Source organism: the organism of the source record quoted next, unplaced genomic scaffold (assembly GCF_019419815.1).
Source record: "Pyrus x bretschneideri cultivar Hongxiangsu unplaced genomic scaffold, Pyrus_bretschneideri_v1 Contig4, whole genome shotgun sequence".
In the NCBI taxonomy this organism is placed as follows: Eukaryota; Viridiplantae; Streptophyta; class Magnoliopsida; order Rosales; family Rosaceae; genus Pyrus; species Pyrus x bretschneideri.
This window is the reverse complement of record NW_025999723.1, coordinates 5,661,741-5,675,891: the sequence shown is the minus strand read 5'-3', so window position 1 is coordinate 5,675,891 and position 14,151 is coordinate 5,661,741. Positions and strand designations below refer to the sequence as shown.

Here is a 14,151-nt window from a genome sequence, read left to right as displayed (position 1 = left end):
ACCCTAACTCTACATATGATCAGCAAGGCCAAAATCACGGCCAAACCATACTTAAATAACTACCAAATCATACTGGGAAGAAATGTTACATATAATCAAGAGTCATATTTACATCTGCACGTAAACTCCTTCGCGAAACTAAACTCTTTCTGCATACGGTAATTGGACAATCTGCATTACAACACCAAGGAGTATAAACATGAGAACTTTCTCGGTTTAATCCTCTAGACAGGAATTTAGATGAACAGCTGACAGAATAGCAGAACAGGAAACCGCTGATACTTGAAGGCCGTCCTACGCAAATTATGTGCTAACATTTTCAAGTTACTGACTACCAAATATGGATTAAGCAGCCTACAAGGCATGGCTACATTATTGCATATATGCTGCATGATGGTAAATTTACCGTTGCTTTTCGTTCACCTAAACTGGCACCAATGGTCGCTAAGTTTGGATCATCTCTGTGCTTTCCCCAGGCTGCTTCGAACTGCATGCCTTTGCATCTGCCAATTACAGGAAGGGGGTTTTAATGAACAAACAATTATAAAGGAGGAGGTTCATACAATTGCCATATAAGTATGAGAAGGAATAATCCTTACTGGTGGAGCAGGATCAGTATCCGAATAACAAGATCTCTAATTCCTTCACGGGACCTTTTCAATGCTGCTTCTTTGTACAGAACAACAAGTTCGTCCACCAACCTGAAACCAAGCAATGATGTAACAATACAAAATAAAGGATTCCCCCTATAAAAAAAATCAGAAGACGAATTGGGTGCAATCTGGAAGTGGAGTAGGTCCTGAAGCAAAGATTTGAGAGGTTGAAAATATAAGTCAATAAAATACCAAAGTTGCATACAAATTCAATGAAGTTACCTTTCCACATACTGTGTGTTCCTAACCCATGTTAACTTTATAACTGTTTCAATCTGTTTGAGAACCTGCAAAAAGCAAAAGCAAAATAATTTCAAAACTATGGTAGAAATTATTGATGTTCACATAACAATTCATAGCCTACGCGCCATGAAGAAACAATCATCTGCAGACGCCATGTCTCCAGAACTTGTGGAAGTGGAGATTAAGTATTAACCAACGATAGCATGAAACCATATCTCACTACACACACACACACATACAAGAGGATATCACTCGAGTGGGAAGATGATCTCACCAGTAAAACAGTCTCGTCATCATCAGCATGCATCCACTTAAAGAAAAGAGGGAAAATGCGCCTGAAATGTGCTAGTAACACCAGACCCACACCATTAAAAAGTGGCTCTACATGACGAAGCCATGCAACGCGGCGTTCCTTGTTCCTAGATTGGCGCTCCAGGTGACTTAACATCTCGTTTAGCATCTTATCAAACCTATGGAATATATCGGGAAGGGCATTAAGAATGTGATAAAATATGCAATCAGTGTATTATGTAGATTTTGCTGTCCATCGGTAAAAGTTTTAACTACAAACCTCCATATCATTCCTTCAATTTTAAAACAACATCCACAGAAAGTAAAAAGCGTAATGAACATAAAGCACAGAGACAAACAAGAATACCATGGACTACGAGGATTACTTTGCTGGGTACAAGTCACAATAAGCACTGACATCTCGACCACAAGTTCCCATATTTCATCACTAGAAGCAATATTCTGGCAGCATGCATCAAGGATCACATCTTGAAACCAACCAAGTTCGGCAGCATTCACGTTTTTCGCGATATGTATAAAGCTAATCATGCCCTGCCCCTGAAACAAAGCATGGAGGATGAGCATCATCCGTCTGCCTTAACATAATACATTTGCTACATTATACAGAAAGTGACTCGTTGCAGTTTAAACACAACAAAACTGGAAGCTGAACAACTATATAACAAAAACATACTTTGATCTCGGCGGACCAGTGATCAAGAGCCGTCAATGCACAAGGAATAACCAAATTAGACAACTTCCCCAAATGAGGATAATCAATCTACAAAACAACAACACACCAATCATATCATTAACAATAACTAAAAAGCCACCAAATTTTAATTCAACATCCCAAAAAGAACAAATACAAATATATATATATATATATATATGCACATATGAGCTCACACCTGTGTAACAAACCACCTAAACTGATAAGCGGCCACAATGGCAAACCCAACCGGAACCCTGGCGGATGCCGCCGAGAACTCATCGCAATCCTCCGATTTATCGATGGAGCTCTCCTTAATCCTGCTCTTCAACAATGGAAGAATCTCAGGTATCAATTCTATCATCAACTTCTTCTCCTCAGGAACCGAACCGCAATTCAAACCCAATTCAGCAATCGTCTTACTGTTCTTTTCGCTGTAAGCCATTAAATAAGCTTCCGAAAGCTTGCGAAAGGCCGAATCTGCAGCGGCTGAGAGGTCCTTGGGGATCCATGAGAGGAGGACGTGGGCTGAGGACTGAGAGGCGGAGAGTACGGCGCAGGCGAGAGCGAAGTCCCTGATTGAGGTGTGAAGCTGAGCACCGTCGATGTTAGGGCTTCGTGGCGGTTGCTTGCGAGGGAGGAGAGCTTCCAGTAAGGCTTTCGAGGAGACGCCGCCGTCATCCGGCGGAGTATCCGGCGCTTTGCTCAGAGATTTGGAGATTGAATCCGATAATCTAAAAAAATTACTAGAAATTAGAGAAAAATAATAAAAAAATAGGAGAAGGAGAGAGCTGTGGAATTTACTGGATGAGCAGCTCGTAGAGTGTTGAGAACGATTCCGACATTTCTGACTCGGTCCGCCCGCCGTCTGAGCTCTCAACTCGCCGTGCTCTCTGGGTCTCTGCTTCTGTTTTATGAACTAGGGAGGGAAAAGGGAGTGTTTGACGTCGTTTTTGGGGTTGTTCCGGAAACGGCATGGCGTTGACAAGCCACCTTCGAAACGCAGCGTACTGGACCGAATTATGGTTATCATGGTCCGAGGTAATTAAAGGTCATCATTATGGTGAGTCCTATGTTCATCATGCAGTTCAAGCGCGTGCCGTCTCCATCACCCGGCTTATCCGACTCATTAAAGGTCATCAATTTTACACTGAGATTTCACAATGTATGAAATTAGGATAAATGGTCGTGTGATTAGCACTTTGTAATGTTATAATAATGTGTATTGAATAAATTTAGTCGACGACAAGTATCATTCAATTTCACTCAAAATCTGCAACGCTAGCTATTACATCGAATCATTTTCCTAAAGTTAGGGTTGGGCACTTTAGTGGGTTTATCGATTAACCTGACCAACCCAATCAAAATTGGTTGGGTTAGTTGGGTTTGTAAACTTTATTTCAAGTAAAAGCTCGGCTGCTCATTTGATAGATGAGTTGGATTAGGTTAAAGTATTATTAACCTGATTGAAATTGACTCATCTAAATATCAACATTTTTTAAACATACATTATATAGACATATACATAAAATTCAAATAGATATTAGACACATTTGTTTATTTATACTTTAGTTAAAAAATTGAAATTTGAATATTAACAAATAGGGATTCTGCAACACCAAATTAACATAATTTAAGCCTAATATGATATGTATTTTAGATTATTTGTCACTCACACTCACTTTAGGAATAAGAAAGAAAGTAAATAATCTCAACCCATAGAACCCATCCAACCAAACTGACCCTCCTTAGAATGGTATGGGTGAGTTGGTTTGCCTATTTCATTGAGTGAAAATGAGTTTTCATAATGTCAACCCGAACCTATTAAGTTAGCCAAGAAATTGAAGAAAGTAAATGTTCGTATATAAGCGATATTGATCAAGGGCCAAATAATTTTTTGTAATACAAGCAATATTGATCGAGATCCTTGTTACGTTGAATATAAAATTAAATGTTCAAAATCACTCGAGCTACAAATTAATTTAACTCTGAATAAACATAAGCAACTCTTATTAGAGTCAAAGTACCTTGATCCTAGGGTGAGTTCACGTAATTGGATAATATTAAAATCCTAGCAATAGATAAAGCTTAGAAAATTCGTTAACTTTGACACCCAAAAAATGCTGTAAGTCTGTTTTATTTTATTTGTTGGTAACCAATTTGTCTTCTACTAGTCAAGCCATTTTCTCCTCACAAATTTGTAGGTTTGTTTATCTTCTGTTTTGGTTGGGAACAAAATTAAATATAAATAAATTAAAAAAAAAAGAAAAAGCATCCACCCAATCACAAAATCACAATAATTATTATACCATGTTTCCAACCGAATTTTAAATTTAGAAATGTAGACAGCAGCTAATGATTTGGTGCAACCACAACCTTCGATTATATGCATTTAATTTGATAAAACACATATTATGCATTTAATTATCCTCTAATTACTTAAAATATAAAAAAGACTAGCCTTTTAAGAAGTGTTTTTATAAAAAAAATCCAAGTGTTTTTCAGAAAGGGATCATTTCTGGATTCCTTCCACTTGAGCCTCCTGATCAACAAATCCAGACTTTTGAAATTTAATTTAACGGTTAAAAACAGGAGGCTCATTAAAAGTTATAATAACTTCAGTCGTTAAATCAAATTTCAACTATCTAAATTTGTTGGCCAGAAAACTCAAATAAAAGGAATCCGGATATGATCCATTTCGTGTTTCCCAATGACCCGAGTGGTTCGAAAAAAAAGCACTTCTACGAGGCAAAAGTTCTTATCATATGTGACTAGCACTGCTTTTAGTTATTGTAAACCACTTTTGATGTTGCAACGTAGCGCGAGAAAAGCCGCGTAAAATAGAGTCGTTGGACGATACAAGGTGGAACCAAATTGTTTCCAGCACGGATATTTTTATTGCTTTTTATTTATATTTTATAACGCCTTTAAAATCTCTCCCATCGGATTTGGAGGGGTCTCTCTCACGCTCTAATCTCTGTAATTTCATCGTCGTCGTCTTCCTCCACTACGCCGCATCCGCTCCCTGCAAAAAGCCTTCGCCATTCACCGTCCGCCATCTCATTCCTTCTGTACGGAAAAGGACCCATTTGCGCTCCTCACTTTTTTTCGCTCTTTCCATTTTTCAAAATCTTTTCTCTTTTATTCTACCCTTTTTATTTGTCGAGATTTTTTAGCTTCACTCAGTCAGCCTTAAAGCTTTTAAGGGTACGCTTTTCTGACTCTGAAGAATGTTTATTGACTTCAATTTATAATCTCTGCTGCCAGATCTCCATTCATTTGTTCTTGCATTTGTGTGCTTTGAAGGTTGGATCAGAGAAAAAATCTTAAGAAAAAATGTGTAATTTTTTGCAATTTAGCTGCTTATGTTCTAAAACATTTAGATCGGTTTCTGGGAAAGTTGGAAAAAAGATTTGGGATTGTGGGTTTTCTGTGGATTTGTTGATAAAGTTGCCAAATTCTGTAACTTTACTGTTTTACCTTATCTGGGTCAATGAATCACTGTACTTTTACATTTTCTTTCTTCTACTTTCTCGGGAACCAAACAAAAATTTTGATTGCCATTTCTTTCTGTTTAATTGTTCCTGCAGGTGGAAGCTTAAGAGGTGGTGGTCTGGGTTGGGAGAGAAGAATCAGATCTAGAAGGAGAAAGAATTATGTCTTTCATTGGCACCCAGCAGAAATGCAAGGCTTGTGAAAAGACAGTTTACCCAGTGGAGGAGCTTTCTGCTGATGGGATTTCCTACCACAAGTCTTGCTTCAAATGCACCCACTGCAAAGGGACTTTGAAGGTACTCAGCCAACCTTCAATTCTGCCTCATTTCGTGCTTCGTTGTCCATTTTCGATCCGTTTTGTGTGCGCGTGGAACTTAGATGCTGCATTTTTGTTTGATTCATAGCAAATTATGAAGATTACTGCTTTATCGATACTTGAGACCAAATTAGATAAGGATTTCTGTTTTCTGTGAGGATTGTTAGTATCATGCCAATGGGTGTAATGACATAGGATATTGGTTAATAATCGAAACTCTGGGGAGGAACACACATTTTTGCTCACTGATACTTGCAACCTTAATAGAATATCTAATTTGTGATATTATCGGCGTGTGAATGCATATGTTTGAAAGAGAACACGAATGTGAGATTTGTTCATACCATTGACCCGAATTCTGTTCAACTAAGATACGTAACTTATGGAGTTGTTTATGGAAGTTTCTTCTTGTTTCTAAGGCTTTTGTGATATATATCTTTCCAGCTGAGCAATTATTCCTCAATGGAAGGTGTCCTGTACTGTAAGCCTCACTTTGAGCAACTGTTCAAGGAGACTGGCAATTTCAACAAGAACTTTCAGTCGCGTATGTCTCTCTTTTTCCTGGTGAAACCGTTTTTGTTTTTATTGTTACTGTTTTAATCTTCTGTAAATTTAATTTGCAACAGCTGCAAAGTCAGCTGAGAAGTTAACTCCAGAGCTGGTAAACTTCTTTACATCGCTGTTATAAACTCAGTTTTTGAGTGAACAAATTACTCTTACTATCAGGTCGTGTTAACACTGATTCTCAAATGTTTGTGTTTGGTTCAGACTAGATCACCTAGCAAAGCTGCTAGCATGTTTTCTGGAACACAAGACAAATGTGCTACTTGTGGTAAAACAGCTTACCCATTGGAGAAGGTAGGATCCCAAGATATGTCGTTTCTTGATAATTTTTCTTTCGACTATTCTCTTTTCCCCCTTTTTTGTCCCAAACAAAAAAGAATTGGCTGGAACTGGCACTTCGTTGCATTGATATAAGTTGAGCACATGTTCTGTAATTTCCTAATTATAACCAGAGGTGTTCGAGGTTACATGAATTTCACATGACCTCTATAGAAACAAATGAGTTCCTCTGCAATAGTTGTTTTAAGAAAAGGAACATTTTTCGTATAATGCACAAAGATATGAATCACGGGTATCACGTGCTTGTACTTTGGCTAGATGTTCAGTATGCCCTGGAGTAGTATTCCATTTTAGAAGTCGATCTCCAATGCGAAAATTGGACAGTTGTGTAAATCATGTCTGCTCGCATTATAGTCTTTCCAACCTCCATTCACCCCAAATTTGAGAAACAAAAACAAAAAATCCCACGAAACTAATTCAAGTTTATTGAACCAAAATTTTGCAGGTGACAGTGGAGAGCCAGGCCTACCACAAGTCGTGTTTCAAGTGTTCTCACGGCGGCTGTCCTATTACTCCCTCAAACTACGCCGCCCTGGAGGGCATTTTATACTGCAAACACCATTTCTCCCAGCTTTTCAAGGAGAAGGGGAGCTACAACCATCTTATTAAGTCTGCATCAATCAAGCGCACAGCAGCTGCAGCAGCAGCGGCAGCAGCAACAGTAGCCTCCATTCCAGAAGCATAAATTCCATATTTAAATGTTCGATTACATGGCTTTCGTTTGTTTGAGAGTGTTGCATCCCTCTTCAACCTCACGCTTTTCCATGGCGGAGTGAGAAAACTTGGTTCTTCTCTTTTGTATTTGGCTCATCAATCTTGGGCACATTGTTGTGTTTTGCTTCATGTATGTGATTCTGGGTCCGGCAGTTAGTAAAATGACCTTCTTCGGGACTTTGTGCGCAGTAAAGTTCATGTTGTCACCATTTTTGTCGGCATTTTGCAAATATATGAAGAGTCTATCATCTTCGTCTTATTTTCCCTCTTCCCCCTCCTCCTCCCCCCACAGCGGCCGCCCCCCCCCCCCCCCCCCCCCGGCCCCCGGCAAACAAAGAAATTGTGATGGTCTTATAACATTGAGGGCTCGTTTAGAAATGCTTTTTGTAAAAGCATTCATGCTCAAAGTGATCGAAGCACATTGAAATTTTTAATAAAAAAATAAAAGTGATTCATGAAAAAACATTTATATTAAAAACACATAGCAAGTGCGTCTTCCATAAAGCACTTCAAGTGCTTCTTTTCTACCCATAAACACATTTAACTTTTTTATGCAAAACATTATTAGAATAAATTTTTGTTATTTTAAAAGCGCTTTCAAAACAAATCTCGAAACTGGTGATTATACTAATGACTTCATACACCAAGTTATTATTTGAGGGCAGCCAAGTTGATAATAGTCAGTCGAAGCAGTTAGAGCTAGTTTGTTAAAAGTTGGTTATAATTGGCGGGAAGGAAAAAAACACAGAATAACCGCATTCAAGAAATTTCAGAGAGAAAAATTACAGCATTCATTCAGATTCAGGCTTAAAGATTTTTCCGTCCAAGAACAGTATCAAATTTCTGATCTCTTCGGCGCAGAACAACTACTTTCAACTCGGGCATTGCATTTTATTGGTATGTCCATGGAAACCTCAACTTATATATATTCTGCATTTTCTTTCAGTTTCTTGAATCGCTTTCCTTCCGTTTCTTTTCTTATCTTCTGGGATTTGCTGGTATCGTAATACAAACTCGGTTTTCGGGCAGGGCTGGTTGTCGGAGATTGGCTTAGTTTAGTTTGTGTGAAAGAATTGGACTTGATTTCTTTACAGAAAAGCAGAGGTGATGACACTTGAAATTCATTCCTTGCAACTCGGATTGGTTCTTCTAAAAATTTGCTGATTTCTTGTTCAAAATTTGCTGTCATGAAGATCAAGACGCGAGATACGAACTCCCGTTTCAAGATGAAGCTAACGCAGACTGTAGGCGAATTTCTTGGGATTCCAGAAGAAGAGTACCACGCCACTGTCAAGATGCCGCAGGCGAGGCTTGCTAAGATTTGCAAGGATCTTAGCAGCATCGGTGATTCTGGTATTATGCTTTTTCACATACCAAAATGTTTACAGAATTGTAAAAAATAATTACTGACGCAGTGATGTGGTAAATAAATAAATGCAGTTGAACTTGAGATGTCTGTGAGCAATGAAGTTGTCAAGTTCTCCGCCATAGGTGAATCTGGGACTGCTAAAATCACTTGCAGGCGCAACATCCCCGTCGACAAGGTTCTTTTTCTTCAGAAATATGATTTCTTCCGTAAAAATGTCAGATAAATGGTTAGTTTTTGTTTAGACGTGGGAATTTTTACATCAGTTAACATGCTGCAATTATATGTTACATGCAGCCTGAAGAAGCTACCAGTATAGACATGGAGGAACTTGTTAGCCGGACCATTAGTCTGAGCAGTATGGCTTCGCTCGTCGCAGCCATCCCATCAACGAGCCAAGTGAAAATCAACCTGTCTTCGAATTCCCATCTGCCGGTTGTGATCGAGTACAGAGTTGCTGAGATGCGTTACGTAGGGTTCTTCCGCTTGGCTTCTCACGTAGATGTCGGAAACCTAGAAGAGTCGGAAGGTGAAAATGAAGTGGAGGTTTGAGTAGTCTCATCTCATTGATCAAAAAAATGTTTTAGGACCATCATCATATTTTTGCTTATGCTTTACAAACATTTGCAGTACATGTATAAGCATACAACCTTTGAAATATCGGACATTCCGGCATATTTCGTGTTCCTGGCCGACATTTGTATCCTCGGAACCAGTTGGCAAATAGAACGTTAAACATGTAGTGACTACTTAATCTGGTGACTGTTTAATGCAAACGGACACCAAACGTCTGGTTCTGTATATTCGGTGTTTTATACGGCGTGCCAAACGAGTCCGCGTCTCAGATGCAAGTCTGTAAATGATTTGTTTTTCATTGATTCAATATAAGAAATGTTAATAACAGACTACAACCCTTTTAATGAAAAGAATAAAATGATAAAAACATTGAATTTCTGCCGTAACCCCAAAATCTGGGAATAATAGAAGACCATAATACTAGTCACTTATTGAGTTTCCTACTGTTTCGACTTATCCTGCGTTGTTTGCTGATACAAATGGAAGCCACGCACGTACTCAGGCTTCCGGGGGGAAAATAGAATTTGTAGAGGCGAGATCCCGGCACCAACTGCTAGCATGTACCCCCCAACTTTGCCTCCAGGACAGCCGAAGCTGTTCTAGCAGTACAGAATATAAAACGTAGGACGTTTCACTAAACTATGATTTGCTTCGTTTCTTGGCTTCACTGTATAGGATCACTCCAAAGACTGTAAGAGTGTAACCCAGCATTCCTGTCACAGAAACTGGATTTCTAAAAATCAATATCGAGACCACCACAGCTACAGCTCCTTTAGCGTTCCCTAGCACCTGGATAACCAAAGGTTCCTTTAGTTACTTGCAACAAGACTAGGAAAAGAAACGTTAAACATAATGATGACAATGCACATACCACTCAACCTTTCACATTAAGGTGGAGGAAACCATGAAGTAATGTAGAAAAATATGGTAAACATTGGATTTAAGCATGATTCATTTCATTTTTTCAACGCATCAAACAAAAGCATAAGCCAACATAGACATGCGAATAGCAGACCTACAAATAATATTCTTGCAGCTTCGACCAACATACTAATGGCCCACCTCTTGTCCTACTAGTGCCTGCAATCTTACGCATCTTGATCCTAGATTATAAATTCAGCCATGCTATAAAATATGGCTATATTCGAGCAGGTTCTATCCTTCAATAGGCACCAATGAACCATTATTTCTCAACCCTATAGACAGAACTAGTGCCTAAAATATTAGGATTTTTTTTGTGACAAATGATATAGTGGGTTAAATTGCTAGTTGGGGGGAGGGGGATCTGTGGGGATTGAACCCACACCAGGGTGCATAGGCACCATTGCTTTCTGCCGCTGCGGTAAAGCGCCATCTACCCCAATAATATTAGGATGATTCATATCCTATTAGCAACAAAATCCACTAAATTTTCACCAACTTAAACCCTGACGACAGAACTCCTGCAAGTTCAGTATCTCCCTAAACCGTAACTGGTATTTGTGAAATCTTCTACATGCTAGAACCTAACAAGTGTTAACAGCATTTAAAATACATTTTGATTGACAACTATTAAGATGCCACATCAAGAAGGGAGACAAACCTGAAGAGTCAGAGCACTGGTGTGCTTTGTGACCAAAAAGTTGGTCAGATTTACAAAATATGCCAGCGCCGAATTGAATAGTAGGTACCATATGATCTTGACATCGTCTCTTGCAAGAGCTAGTGTTATACCAACAACATTTTCTTCCATGATAAGTGTTGCCGGAAGTAAGAAAACAACGGCTATCGGAGCCATATACAGAAGGAGGTTCATGGAATTCAGCTTCTCCCTGGAATATAACAGCAAGCCATTAAGTACCCATTTAACCAAAAAGAGAAGATAACCAGTGGCATCAGCTTCAACAAAATAGAGAATAGCAAATACATAAGGATTCCTTACCCTTCAGAAGAAAGCAAAATCCCTTGTAGCACTGATTTAAGCGCCCTGGCAGCGGTTGCTGCTACGCATATTAAGAAACCAAATAAATGGAAACTTGGTTCACCCTGCGCCATGTAAAAAGAACAAACTATGAGATGCATTGCTCAAATCAAGTTGAAGACTCCACATACGTCTGCACAATCTCACAACTTTACCGGCTATATCAACTAGGTAAAATGGAAAAAGCCACCCACTTTCATAAACCCATAGTTGTTTTCATTCACCCCAATTCAGCTAAACTCTTGTATTAAGCTCAGCTTAACAGGAGTTTATCAGATCTCAGGTCCTACCCTACTAAAATCTCTGGTTCAAAAATTTATCTTTCCGTTTTGTTTTCATAGATCTTCTCACAACTATCAGGTTTTACTTCCCATTGAACTATAGGGGATAACTGGAATTATATAACACACAAAAACAACCGAATTGGCGAAAAATGCCACCAATCATCCCAACCCATATCCCACAATTCAGACCTGTCTAAGTAAAGTTGCTCGATTCCTATCCCATCGCATTTCCAGAATTCACAGTAATTCTCAATAAACAGTTGAATTTGCATTAAACAAAACAAAATTTAACAGCAAAGGAAGAGAGCTCATACCCCACTTGCAATGATGACTCCTGTAACAACAGGAACGAGGGTGAGATACGTGAGCCAAGCCTCCCTTTTGAGAGTCATAAAGTAGGCGAAAACCGCAGTGAAGAACGGCGTGGTGGCGCCAATAGCCTGGTTAAACGACACCGGCAAATACCGCAGCGAAATGTTCCCAAACACGACGGAGACACAAAACACCAGGCTGAGCGCCGCGATCTTCAAGAATTGAACCCGGGATCGAATAGTCTGCATCGGAACCATCTTCATCCAAGCAATTGCGATGTAGCTGAGCAGAGAGCAAGCCGTCATGTGGCACATGGTGAGGAAGATCGGGTATTTGAAGCCATAGTTGCTTAGCAAGTACTTGTTCAGCAGCAAAACCCCAATGTTGGACGAGTACCAGGCGGTAACGAGCCCGATCGTGAACAAGCGGCTTTTCCCTTTCATCTTCTGAGGTGGGTCACGACCGGACGGCGGATATTTGGGGAAAAAACCCAGAAGGCGTTAGATTTCAGGTGGGGGTGGGATCTTCTAGGGCTGGGGCATTGGTGAAAACCCAGGTGCAGAATGAAGAATTGGGTTATGTAGAAACATGGGTCGGCCTCCCATGGATCTGAGAATCGAGGTACATCGAAAAGACTGCGAATTTTTGGATAAAATTTAAAACGAAAACAGCAAGAAAAATAGGGGGCGGTTTTAGATGGTGACGGAGATGGGGAGAGGGAGAGAGGTCTTGCGTTGGAATGCTAGAGAGAGGCTGCGTCGTTGGGTCAGAGTTTTGAGGACGACCGACGCGGAATGTGTCTCTTCTGCAAATAGGGGAGGAGAGAGAGAGAGAGAGAGAGAGAGAGAGAGAGAGAGAGAGAGAGCGTTTTAAAGCAGAGAGAGGTAGAACGCGTCTTCATTTCGTTTCTTTTTCTCCCTTATTTATTAGTAGTTTAATCAGTTTTTTTTATTTTGTTTTTTATTTTTTTCTATTTTTCTTTTGCTGTGAACTGTAAGGAAAGTGGACTTTTACTATATTAAGTTTTTAAATAATTGCATGGATTTAAATTTAAGTATCTTATTAATGAATTCGAAGGACATATATTTTATCATATTTAATATTTCGACATGAAATTACACATTTATGAGATGGTAAAAAGAAAATCAACTTTGTATACGTATATTTCAAAAAGGTAAACTTCAAAAAGGTAAACTTTTTCAGTAGTAACTCACTCAATTCAAATTTTTACCTTGAAGGTGAGGTTTTTTATTTTACAAACAATAATTTACATCAAATTAATAGAGAGGGATTGAACACAGGACTTCGAGTGTATATACAACGCCTTTAGCCTATTTGCTTGAAAGTGAAACCCTCTATTTCTTATATGAAAATTAATTATTTGAAAAATTAATAATGGTTGGCTTGGGTCTAGACTTGCAACATAACGGATTCATATCTTAATTGGATTATCAGATTATGTCATTCATCTTCTATTAATTTGCATTGGATTTGAATCGGATCCAAATCAAAATCGATCCATTTACAAGTTTACTATGCTCCACGGGCTATTTAGCAGTGAATAAAGCAATTTCATATTTGGTATTTATAATTCCAAAAGAAAAAAAAATAATTGAGAATCAATATAAATATGTTAATTTTATTATTTTGAAGAAAAAAAAGTTTTATGGAAATACGGGATTAATACATATACGACTCGGAAGATTCTGCCGTAGAAAGCTGGCGCGCAAGAAGGAGAAATTCTCAACGGCCGACACTTTTTCTTTTGGTTTGGTTGAATACAAAATTGGAAGATTATGTAATTAGGCCGCATCGCAAAATCAAAATGCCGGTCCAAATGGGTATTAAATTAATAATCTTTTCTAAATTAAGACTTGTGAGAATCTTTTTTGCAAGCACTAGAAAATTGGATCGTGCCCCATGCAAACGACTAAGACCTGGTTTGGTACTGAGGTGATTCTGAAAAAAACTGCTATCAAAAAAAGCTGTGAGCTGTTTTTATGTTTGGTAAACACTCAGCTTCAGCTTTTTTTCACAGTTTTGGATGAAAAAAAGCCAAAAACAAGAAGCTGCAAAACCTAGCTTTGAAAAACCGGCTTTTTTTCACATCAGTTTTACATAAAAGTTTACAAACACTGTAATACTACTTTTTTTTTTTTTCAAAAGCACTTTTACAAAAAAGTTTACCAAACACTATGCTGCTTCATTTCACAGCTGCTTATTCTCACAGCATAGCAGAAGCAGTTTTTTTTCAAAGCACAGCAATATCAAATCAGCCCTAAATAGTAGAACATTATTATTTTCTGGGTAGCACGACCCACGCGCT

The 14,151-nt window shown here is 38.7% G+C and overlaps 4 protein-coding genes across 8 annotated transcripts; 2 read left to right on the top strand and 2 right to left on the bottom strand.

Annotated features, from left to right (window-relative positions):
* Positions 1 to 16: 16 nt before the first annotated feature.
* Positions 17 to 2,891, bottom strand: LOC103942591 (uncharacterized protein At2g39910). 3 transcript variants are annotated; one of them, XM_048565763.1, is made up of 9 exons: positions 2,704 to 2,891; positions 2,099 to 2,633; positions 1,882 to 1,968; positions 1,555 to 1,745; positions 1,171 to 1,366; positions 876 to 940; positions 600 to 701; positions 407 to 503; positions 17 to 294 (listed from the first exon to the last, which is right to left on the bottom strand). In XM_048565763.1, exons 1-9 carry the CDS (start codon positions 2,874 to 2,876, stop codon positions 217 to 219), a joined length of 1,524 nt encoding a protein of 507 aa, XP_048421720.1. In that variant the 5' UTR covers positions 2,877 to 2,891; the 3' UTR covers positions 17 to 216. The 3 variants fall into 3 exon arrangements, with proteins under 3 accessions (XP_048421720.1, XP_009351051.2, XP_018501785.2); XM_009352776.3 differs by having other exon boundaries at positions 17 to 171; XM_018646269.2 differs by having other exon boundaries at positions 17 to 503.
* A 1,908-nt stretch (positions 2,892 to 4,799) lies between these two features.
* Positions 4,800 to 7,504, top strand: LOC103942600 (LIM domain-containing protein WLIM2b). 3 transcript variants are annotated; one of them, XM_048564863.1, is made up of 6 exons: positions 4,800 to 4,970; positions 5,490 to 5,690; positions 6,155 to 6,254; positions 6,337 to 6,371; positions 6,479 to 6,568; positions 7,059 to 7,504. In XM_048564863.1, exons 2-6 carry the CDS (start codon positions 5,556 to 5,558, stop codon positions 7,296 to 7,298), a joined length of 600 nt encoding a protein of 199 aa, XP_048420820.1. In that variant the 5' UTR covers positions 4,800 to 4,970; positions 5,490 to 5,555; the 3' UTR covers positions 7,299 to 7,504. The 3 variants fall into 3 exon arrangements, with proteins under 3 accessions (XP_048420820.1, XP_048420819.1, XP_009351067.1); XM_048564862.1 differs by having other exon boundaries at positions 4,800 to 5,205; XM_009352792.3 differs by having other exon boundaries at positions 4,805 to 5,106.
* Positions 7,505 to 8,514: 1,010 nt separating this feature from the next.
* On the top strand, positions 8,515 to 9,245 carry LOC103942992 (proliferating cell nuclear antigen-like). The gene is made up of 3 exons (XM_009353180.2): positions 8,515 to 8,680; positions 8,768 to 8,871; positions 8,991 to 9,245. The coding sequence occupies exons 1-3, from the start codon at positions 8,515 to 8,517 to the stop codon at positions 9,243 to 9,245; spliced, it is 525 nt and encodes a 174-aa protein (XP_009351455.2).
* A 300-nt stretch (positions 9,246 to 9,545) lies between these two features.
* LOC103942615 (probable sugar phosphate/phosphate translocator At3g11320) lies at positions 9,546 to 12,483 on the bottom strand. Its single transcript, XM_009352801.3, has 4 exons — positions 11,828 to 12,483; positions 11,191 to 11,294; positions 10,852 to 11,080; positions 9,546 to 10,058 (listed from the first exon to the last, which is right to left on the bottom strand). The coding sequence occupies exons 1-4, from the start codon at positions 12,266 to 12,268 to the stop codon at positions 9,909 to 9,911; spliced, it is 924 nt and encodes a 307-aa protein (XP_009351076.1). The 5' UTR covers positions 12,269 to 12,483; the 3' UTR covers positions 9,546 to 9,908.
* Between the last annotated feature and the right edge of the window lie 1,668 nt (positions 12,484 to 14,151).

Bases quoted from the DNA above. Each gene is read 5' to 3' on its own strand.
- LOC103942992 (XM_009353180.2), top strand. From the start codon at position 8,515: ATGAAGATCAAGACGCGAGATACGAACTCCCGTTTCAAGATGAAGCTA. The intron at 8,681-8,767 runs GTATTATGCTTT...AAATAAATGCAG, and splicing joins TAGCAGCATCGGTGATTCTG to TTGAACTTGAGATGTCTGTG. The intron at 8,872-8,990 runs GTTCTTTTTCTT...TGTTACATGCAG, and splicing joins GCAACATCCCCGTCGACAAG to CCTGAAGAAGCTACCAGTAT.
- LOC103942615 (XM_009352801.3), bottom strand. From the start codon at position 12,268: ATGAAAGGGAAAAGCCGCTTGTTCACGATCGGGCTCGTTACCGCCTGG. The intron at 11,295-11,827 runs GTATGAGCTCTC...TACATGGCGCAG, and splicing joins GAGTCATCATTGCAAGTGGG to GGTGAACCAAGTTTCCATTT. The intron at 10,059-10,851 runs GTTTGTCTCCCT...TTGGTTATCCAG, and splicing joins CCAGTGCTCTGACTCTTCAG to GTGCTAGGGAACGCTAAAGG.
- LOC103942600 (XM_048564863.1), top strand. From the start codon at position 5,556: ATGTCTTTCATTGGCACCCAGCAGAAATGCAAGGCTTGTGAAAAGACA. The intron at 5,691-6,154 runs GTACTCAGCCAA...ATATCTTTCCAG, and splicing joins ACTGCAAAGGGACTTTGAAG to CTGAGCAATTATTCCTCAAT. The intron at 6,569-7,058 runs GTAGGATCCCAA...AAAATTTTGCAG, and splicing joins CAGCTTACCCATTGGAGAAG to GTGACAGTGGAGAGCCAGGC.
- LOC103942591 (XM_048565763.1), bottom strand. From the start codon at position 2,876: ATGCCGTTTCCGGAACAACCCCAAAAACGACGTCAAACACTCCCTTTT. The intron at 504-599 runs GTAAGGATTATT...TGTAATTGGCAG, and splicing joins ATACTGATCCTGCTCCACCA to ATGCAAAGGCATGCAGTTCG. The intron at 295-406 runs GTAAATTTACCA...TAATTTGCGTAG, and splicing joins TAGGTGAACGAAAAGCAACG to GACGGCCTTCAAGTATCAGC.